Source organism: Cannabis sativa, chromosome 5 (genome assembly GCF_029168945.1).
Source record: "Cannabis sativa cultivar Pink pepper isolate KNU-18-1 chromosome 5, ASM2916894v1, whole genome shotgun sequence".
In the NCBI taxonomy this organism is placed as follows: domain Eukaryota; kingdom Viridiplantae; phylum Streptophyta; class Magnoliopsida; order Rosales; family Cannabaceae; genus Cannabis; species Cannabis sativa.
The window spans coordinates 2,768,914-2,778,815 of record NC_083605.1 but is presented as its reverse complement, the minus strand read 5'-3'; the positions used below and the strand labels follow the sequence as shown (position 1 = coordinate 2,778,815).

The following is a 9,902-nucleotide window of genomic DNA, read 5'->3' as shown; positions in this document are numbered from 1 at the left end:
GAGAGAGAGAGAGAGAGAGAGAGAGAGCCTGATTTAACCAAGAAATCATATATCTAAATATAAAATAACTTTTTTTTCTTAAAAAAGATGCACCATAAATCTGAGTTAGCCACGAGAACCCCTTGCAAACAGCCAAAATAAAATGGTAAGAGAAAATACAAAAAGAAAAACATCGCAGAATGAAAAAAAGAGATGGAACCTTTGGTGGTGGTTGGGCTGTCGGGGTTGTGTCATCGGTGCTAGAGAGAGACAGAGAGTTTTTTTGCCGATGGTGGTGGGATCTTTGTGGTTAAGGCGTTGTTGGTGCTAGGGTCGGTTGTTGGGCTAAGAAACACATAGAAAGGGAGAGGAAATAAGAAAGAAAAAATACCTTTCATGGTGGTTGGCAGTGGTTGGTGGTTGCCGATGGTGTTTCTTTAGGAACTTTAGGGTTTTGACAGTTTTTTTTGTTTTTTGTGGTTGAGGCGGCTAGATTTTCGTTTGGACTTTATAGGGGTTTGTTAGGGTTTTCTTGTGGGCTGAAGCCCATTTAGAAGTTCACAACCCCTTTAGAGGCGGTTATTTGGAAATAACTCCCTTTAAAGGGTAACACGCTTTACCCTTTACATGGGTTCCAAGATATTTTTTTTCCCTTTTAGCTATAGCAACACTTATTTTTAGTCATTGATTTTTTTTGTATAGTAGTAGTAGGGAAATTTTCTCAACGAAAATGAAAAGAAGAAGGGAAGAAAGATAATGGGAGAGGGGGTCAAGGATGTTGGTAGCTTCTTTAAGTAAATGAACTTTAAGAGCGACATATGTTGCCCCTAAAAATTGCCTTTGAAAAGGAATCTTGTTGTAAGACAGTCTTTTAGTACACATGTTTTTATCTGTAACTATAAACAAAGTATATCAAAATTAATATACCTACCTACTATATAATAAATTAAATTAAAATTAATTATTTGAAAAATTTACATAATAGAACAAAAATTTGAAAAAAAATTATAAATAAAAATACTTCAACTCGGATTTTTTTTTATTTTTACTCTTAAAATTTTTATTTACAAAAATACTTCTTTAATAAAAATAATAAAATATTTTTTGGTTGTTTTATAGTTTCTTTATAGTTGTCATGTGGTTGTTTTTCTGGTTATTTTTAATTATTTTATAATTATCGTGAGGTTGATTTTTCATTATTATTTAGTTGTTTTTTTACTTTTTGTTGAGCAAAATGTATTTTTATAATTTTAAAACTTTACAAGTATATTTTTGTAATTAAAAATTTTAGGCAGCAAAATTATAAATAAAAGCATAACAAAAGGGTATATATTTGAAAATTTCCCATTAAGAAACTAATTACTTATTTGTCGTACAAAGTTTATTAATATACCCAAATTTTCATAATAAATAACATAAATAATAAATATTTATGATTTATTCTCTACCTAATTATACTCATGTTATTTTAATTGGAATATACTTTCTTTTTTATAAAATTAATATAATAAATATTTTCTTCTTTATTATTAGATAAAGAAAGTGTGTAAAAAATTTATTTATTGAACGTAAATAATTACTAGTAATTAATTTGATTACTAATTGATATTTAATATTTTTTTTTTTTTTGTGATCATTTGTTATTTTTAGCTTGGAAAAATCATAAAATTACCCAATAGTATACCAAAGTATATTTTTTTCTTCCTAATTAGTATTATTACACACACTTTTGTTGTATAGTTCTATAATATATATATATTTAATTTTATTCAATAATATATGCTCTTATATTTCACTACTTATTGGTGTTATATTATAATAACTGATATTATATATATATAATTTGGTATTAACACTTATCCTATGATATGAAATTTTTTTATTATTATAAATGATATGCAATTTGATACTTTATGATATTATATGGAATTTTATAATAATTGGTATTCAAAAAAGATAACCGTATTAATTTAATTTTTTAAGAAAAAATTCTACTTATAATTAGTATCTAGTTAACTAATAATTGTTATTTAAAAATAATTATTAATTAGTATCTAAATGTTTAGTTTAGCTACTGATTGTTACATATCTAATCACAATCTTTTTTTTAACATAATGTAACGTTTGTATTAATTATAGGTTGGGAATAGTATTATCAAAATTATATATAAGGAAAGTTGTGGCTGTTAATAAGTTGTATACAATAATATATTTTGTAAGTGGGTATATTATTTTTTTTTGGGGGTTTTTTCATTTTTACATTTCAAAACAGTTTTTTTTGTTTACATTTTTACGGAATTCTACATAGAAATCCCTATTGCAACTAACGCTGCAATCTAATTTGCAACAAAAAAATCGTATAGAAACTCCTATTGCAACTAGCGCTGCAACAACTTTAGAAACCCGAACCGTAAATTTGAAAAAAAAAAATAATATATAGGGTAATTCTGCGGGAAATTTGAAAAAAAAAAGTTAAAAAAATAGTATATGGGGTAAACACTTCTTAAAAGCTATTATATTAAATTATATGGGACTCGATACTTAGTTGGACCACTAGCGATATTGACACATATGAGAGTGCTAGACACCACTGGTAATTTAACATTTAATTCTCATTATTTTTTATTAATATATTTGTTATTATTATCTTCTATAAATATATATATTTACGTAAGATACATTAAGTATATATGTACGAAGACCTAAAACTATAAAATAATGTTTCAATTAATTAATGTTCTTGCCTAATTCACCATCATATCAAACATATATAAATACAAGAGGCACAATGCAGAAATTTTCATCTCAAAAAATTATATATATAATTAAAAAAAAAATGCATTATATGGCTGTTCACCAATTTGGTCCATCATTAATATCATCATCACTACCTTGCATTAGTACTAATAATAATCACTTAATTTGTAAATATTTCACACCAAAAACATCTATTAGTCCTATTTCAAAATCAAAATCAAAATCAAAATCAAAATCAAGTACTTGCTACCCCATCCAATGTACTGTGGTCAATAATAGTAGCCCTAGCTCTACTACTAAATCTTCTATTGTTCGAAGATCGGCCAATTATGAACCTCCGATTTGGTCTTTCGATTACATTCAATCTCTTTCAACCCAATATAAGGTCAGATTTATTTTGTAATATATATAAATATAATACTACTAATTTTATCTCTACCGATAGCGAATTTACCTTACTATCAAGTATTTTTAATTTTTTGTACTTAGAGTTTCTAACATGAAATCCTATTAAAGTGAATCCAACCTAAATGCATATAATTACTAGTTATATAGTTATAATATATACCGCCATATATATATTTTTACAATCTCTCTATATACAAAAAATAAAAAATATACCCTAGTAGAGTTGAAAGTGTTACTCTTACCTAAGATTAATTAATCTGAGTATTATCATTAATTGTAATTGTATTCATCGTTTCATTAATATACATGTTTTTTAAATATAAATTCTCTAAAATTATACAAAATATATATTTGGTCTAATTTCTAAAAAGAAGATTAATAATAGATTTCTTATTAAATATATATTTTTATGCATATGCAGGGAGAATCCTATACAAGGCAATTAAATAAGTTAAAGAAAGAAGTGAAAAGGATGCTCCTTCGAATGGAAATTAACTCTTTAGCCTTACTCGAGCTAATCGATACATTGCAAAGGCTTGGAATATCTTATCATTTTAAGAATGAAATAAACACTATTTTGAAGAAAAAATACACAAATACTTATATTAACAATAATATTACTAACCATAATTGTAATTTATATGCCATTGCTCTCGAATTTAGGCTTCTACGCCAACATGGCTATGCAGTACCTCAAGGTATTTTTTTATATATGCGTATAATATATATTTACATACATTTTGAAAGGGAAAAAAAACTATCTTTTAGTAGGATAATATTTAATTTAGTTAAAATATATTTTTTTTATAACTAAGTTTGACTTTTTAGCAATGTTTATAGTCACAATAAATTGTGAGTTTGAGACTAATATACGCCGTAAACTTTTGTGTGATAGCATATATATATGAATAATGATGTATTTTTTTAGCCACAAATTTTATAGTGATGTGTAATGATTATAATATATGCTAATTACTCCATTAATATTGTTTTATTGCAGAAATTTTTAATATATTCAAAGACATGAGTGGAAAATTTAAAGCAATCATAAATGATGATGATATTATGGGAATATTGGCGTTATATGAAGTTTCATTCTATGAGAAAAATGGTGAAAGCATATTGGAGGAAGCTAGGGTTTTCACAACCAAGTGTCTCGAAAATTACTTGATGATAATGAAGGAAAACAAATTAGATGATGATGATGATGATGATGATGATCATAATAATATTATTGTGGTAATTAGACATGCGTTAGAGCTTCCACTTCATTGGAGGACTGCAAGAACGGAGGCCAAGTGGTTTATCGATGTATACGAGAAAAGACAAGATATGAATTCTACTTTGCTTGAGTTTGCAAAATTAGATTTCAACATGGTACAATCAATGCATCAAGACGATCTAAAACATTTGTCTAGGTATTTCTTTGATCCATAACTCTTAATTTATAGGAAATAGTGTGTTTAGTGACGACATAATTATTCGTTGTATATCTTGTTTTATTGTTAGGGGCGCTCATGGCGATGATAATATTAATATCTTCGCCCTAGCTAAAGAAAATTCTAGTGACAACATAATCTCGTCGCTAGCCAATGGTTTTAGCAATCGATAATTTATGTGGTTCCCAATCGAGGATTTATGTTTGACTTATAACGTCTACGTTTTTGTCGCCATGATATTGCTAGGAACCTTTCTTGTGTGTTTGTGTTGTTTTTTATTTTGCTTTCTTTTCATGGAGGATATTTAGAGATAACTAATCAAGCGGTTTTCTTATATATAGATGGTGGAGTCATACTAAACTCGGAGAAAAACTAAATTTTGTGAGAGATAGGTTGATGGGGTGTTTTTTATGGAATGTTGGATTAAGATTTGAGCCAGATTTCAGCTACTTTAGGAGAATATCTGCAAGAATATATGTTCTGATTACAATAATCGATGATATATATGATGTTTACGGAACATTAGAAGAATTAGAGCTTTTCACTCGTGTTGTTGAGAGGTTAGTATTTTTTTTTTGGCTAATTAGTAATTTTTCTCCCGAATTTTGACATGTACCAAATCATGCCTTCTGAACTTTTTTAGCCGTTAAAAATTCCTTTGAACTATTGAGACTATTAAATTTAATTTTAGTAAAAAAATTCTAACATGGATGAAAGTTCAAGGGACATGATTTTGTACATATTAAAATTTGAGGGGCATGATTTGGTAGATATATCAAAGTCTGGGGAGCATGATTTAGTACACAAACAATCACTAAAACAGTAAAATTGAATTAAATTAGACAAAAATTCTTAAATTTAACAATCTCAATAGTTCGAGAGGAATTTTTAACGGTCATAAAAGTTCAGGAAGCACGATTTAGTACATATCAAAGTTCGGAGGAAAAATTACTAATTAGCCCTTTTTTTTATCAATATCTTAAACTCTGCTGATTATGACACATTTAAAGCATACACACTATGTACATGCCTATCTACATGCCGATGTGTAATTAATATCAATCACGCAATTACAAATGATCTGGTTTGTTTAAGACTATTAATGTTAATGTTATTGTTTAGTATATTTTGTAAATATAATTTAGTGTATTAATTATGTCAAAAACTTTAAAATTACTCTCATTAATATGTAATTAATAAATAAAATTCAAATCTACTTTATTTTATCAATATATGTTTAAAGTATATTTATTTTTTATTTAATTTCAAACACTACAAAAAATTTCTAAAAGTGAAAAAATTGTGACTAATTATAAATTATTATTCTTATATTGTGAGTAAAAGGTCCGTACCTAAATGTATTAGTCACAAAAAATTACAATTTGTTGTGACTAAATGAATTTTTAGTGTACAACAAATATTGTGACTAAAAATACATTTAGTTACAACAAATTGTAATTTTTGTGACTAATACATTTAGCCATGGACATTTTAGTCACAACATAGGAATAATAATTTATAATTAATCACAATTTTTTCACTTTTAGTCACAATTTTTGTTGTAACTAAAAATAAAATTTTTTGTAGTGGTAGTTAAACCTTAAGCATGATTTTATTTTATTTATTTTTATTTCTATTCATATTAAATTGTAGTTTAACTTGTATTAATTGTTTATTGTAGATGGGATGTAAAACTACTAAAAGACTTACCAGATTATATGAAGATGCCTTTTCTTGTTTTACACAATACCATTAATGAAATGGCATTAGATGTATTAAAAGAAAAACACTTTGTCAACATTGAATGCCTCAAGAAAACGGTATGTGCCCATAAACTTATAATGTATAATAAAGTGGGGAAATTATAATTCCACTATATAGGTCTAAAATTCTTTAAAAAAAAATAATAGAAATTTTCTTAAATAGATGATTAGTATAAGCTTACTAAGTCGATTACAATAGTAAAAATAAAATCTTCTAGCATCCGTGAACCATGCACGACACCGTCTTTGATCCCCTCCTAAGAGGAAAAATCTTCATATTTCTCGAGCTGCATAGCGTTAGAACCATTAAGCCCTTGAACATCAACCCAACGGAGACAACAATACATGTCGAAACTCACAAGATCGACCACCAAAAACATATGCCTCTAGATGACCTGTCTAAAACCTACCCGATTCTAATTTTTCGTGAAGATCAATCACTACGAAAATAAAAAATAAATAAAAAAATCCTTTTAGTGAAATATTTTAGTCACAACATAAATTTTTGTGACTAAATGTGACTTTTAATCGCAACCAAAAGTTATTTGTCATTAAAACATAGTATTTAGATATAACATTGACACTAATTTAGTTTTAGTCACAATAAGTATTGTGACTAAAAACACATTTAGTCACAAAAAATTGTGATTTTTGTACCTTTATAAGCCACGGACATTTCAGTGATAACATAGGAATGATGATTTATATATAAGTCATAACTTTTTTTACTTTTAGGCACAAGTTTTGTTGTGACTAAAAGATTTTTTGTAGTGAGTGAGAATACAAAGCCAAAGCATGATCGACGTGCATGGAGGGAGAGAGATCACGTTTTAGGGTTTTAAGAAAAAGAACTTAATCTCATAACTAATTTTTTGAGATTGACTTATTCCAAAAAAATTTATGCATTTGATCTAATTATTTAACATAAAATTCAAAATTTGCAGTGGGTTGATATGTGTAGATCTTTTCTACAAGAGGCAAAATGGTACTATAATGGATACACACCAACATTTCAAGAATACATTGAAAATGGTTGGATTTCAGTAGGAGCACCAATTATTCTTGTGCATGCTTATTTCTCTTTTGCAAATCCCATAACTAAAGAGGTTTTGGAAATCTTCCAACAAGGTTATCCCACAATAATTCGTCAATCTGCCATGATCGTACGTTTGGCAAATGATCTAGCAACATCATCTGTAAGCTAATATTATATATATGGATCATTTTTTAATGAATATTACCTATTGATGAGAACTTTTAAAAAATAAATATAATTAAAAGTTAATTTTAAAGTTGTATTTAATTATAGTACTATATTTTACTATTATGATTTAATTGTAACACCATTATATAATATTTTTTTTCTTATGATTATTAGGAGGAATTCGAAAGAGGTGACTCGCCTAAATCAATTCAATGTTACATGCAAGACCATAACGTATCTAAAGAGGAAGCTCGTGAATACATTAAGTTTTCAATAAGAGAAACATGGAAGGAGATGAATAGTACTTTTAATATTGAAGATGGAAATTCATCATTGGTTGATGATGCCAAAAACTTTGCAAGAATGGGATTATTTATGTATCAACATGGAGATGGACATAGTTCTCAAGATAATTTAGCAAAAGAGCGTATTTCAAAATTCATTATCAATCCTATAGATATACACGATTTTCTTTCTTTTTGATAACTGAAAAAAGGGATCAGATGGTGCACATCCTATCTCAAATTCCTTCAGCTCAATAATAATTTAGGAGATCACCGAGGAGTGAGCTGAGGAACAGACTCCTCCCATGCAGAGAACCATGGGCACACTATACATGATTCTCTTAATTAAAAGAAAATCATGATTAATTATTTTGTGTATCTACAAAAAATCCTGTGATTTTAATTAAATTAATTTATAGTGTGTGTTTTAAAGTTATATTATAAATAATTTTACGTACGTTTCAACATATTTATTTTTCTTTATTTAATTCTTTCAATAAAATGAAGTATTAAATGAAACAACAATGATAATTAATTAAACTTATAATCATGGCTTGATGAAATAGTATTAACACAACCAGTAACTATTTCACCAATCATGATATAAAGACCATTTCAAAATTCTCCTTTAATAACCATTTTAGAATTCTTTAAAACCTTGAGAAACTTATCATCAATTTCAACCTTACAACCTATTTCAGTCAGTACACAATTAAATAACAAGTTTTTAAGGTCTGGTACATACTTATAACATTCTGAATATTCCTCTTGACTCCATCATGCATTTTGAGCACAATTGAACCGATTCCATGGATTTGACAGGCTTTGTTAATACCAAGAAGTATTGTTTCCCTCCTTTCTTTCTTCATGATCATTGTACAGTTCTTTGATTGGACACATATGAAACGAGCATCTTGAATCAAGAACCCATTCATGACCAGAATTTGCATTTGAGGCCACTAACATATCTACAGATTCATAGCCAACAGCTACAACACCAGCTTCTCCTTTCTCCTTGTTCTTCTTACTATCTCTCTTAAGTTTCACTTTCAGAGTCAAGCATTAATCATCTCGAAAATGGTCTTCCTTTTCACATTAGAAACACTTCTTGTGTGTAGTTCCCCTTGAGTCATCCTTTGACTTTGGTTTCTAGTTTCCCTTGTAGCCTCCTTTCTAGTTCTTGAAATCTTTCTTTTGTGTCTTTCCTCCAGCAAACAAACCTTCTCCATTGTCACCTTGATTGTCCTCTGTTTTCGATCTTCTAATTTCCTTAGAATTCAAAGCAGCCTTAACTTCAAACATTGTAAGAGTTTCTTTGTCATAGAGCATTGTATCAACAAAGTGCTCATAGGATCTTGGCAAAAAACTCAACAGTATAATTGTCAGATCCTCTTCATCTAATTTCACTCTAATGTTGCTAAGATTAAGAGTGATTTTGTTGAATTCATCTATGTGATTCCTCAAATCTTTCCATTCATCCATTCTGAGAGTGTACATTCTCTTCTTCAAATAAAGCTTATTTGTCAGGGACTTCTTCATGTATATGGAGCTGAGTTTGTTCCATAAACCTAAAGTCTTATCTTCACTCAACACCTCTCTTAGGAATTCATCAACTAAACTGAGAAGAATGGCACTATGTGCCTTTGTTTTGATCTCCTTCTTCTTCTTCTCATCTTCAATTTCCTTTAGACTCTCTTCATCAATTGCTTTTGAAATTCCATTTTGGACAAGCAATGCCTTCATCTTGATCCTCCATAACCCGAAGTCATTAGTTCCATTGAACTTGTCAATCTCAAATCTTGCTGCAGCCATCTTCTTGATGATTCTTGGACCCTTCGAATTTGAATCTTGATTGAGCTAAAACCTTGCTCTGATACCACTTGTTGTGATCAAACTTCACCTCTAGACAATCAAGATCGAGTGCTCAAAGACCATAGCACATGAACAAGAGCAATAGCAGGAATGTTGTAGCAATGAACCAGCAAACTGCTAATTACCAATAATGAATCATCGAGAACAATGACTAAAAGAACCAGCAAGAACAAGTTGAATTAATTGTGTTGTTTTA

At 28.4% G+C, this 9,902-nt stretch overlaps 1 protein-coding gene across 1 annotated transcript; it reads left to right on the top strand.

Annotated features, from left to right (window-relative positions):
• The first annotated feature begins 2,785 nt into the window (after positions 1-2,785).
• On the top strand, positions 2,786-8,301 carry LOC133037755 (myrcene synthase, chloroplastic-like). Its single transcript, XM_061115224.1, has 7 exons — positions 2,786-3,121; positions 3,566-3,842; positions 4,145-4,562; positions 4,925-5,143; positions 6,265-6,403; positions 7,291-7,542; positions 7,725-8,301. The coding sequence occupies exons 1-7, from the start codon at positions 2,816-2,818 to the stop codon at positions 8,031-8,033; spliced, it is 1,920 nt and encodes a 639-aa protein (XP_060971207.1). The 5' UTR covers positions 2,786-2,815; the 3' UTR covers positions 8,034-8,301.
• Positions 8,302-9,902: the final 1,601 nt, after the last annotated feature.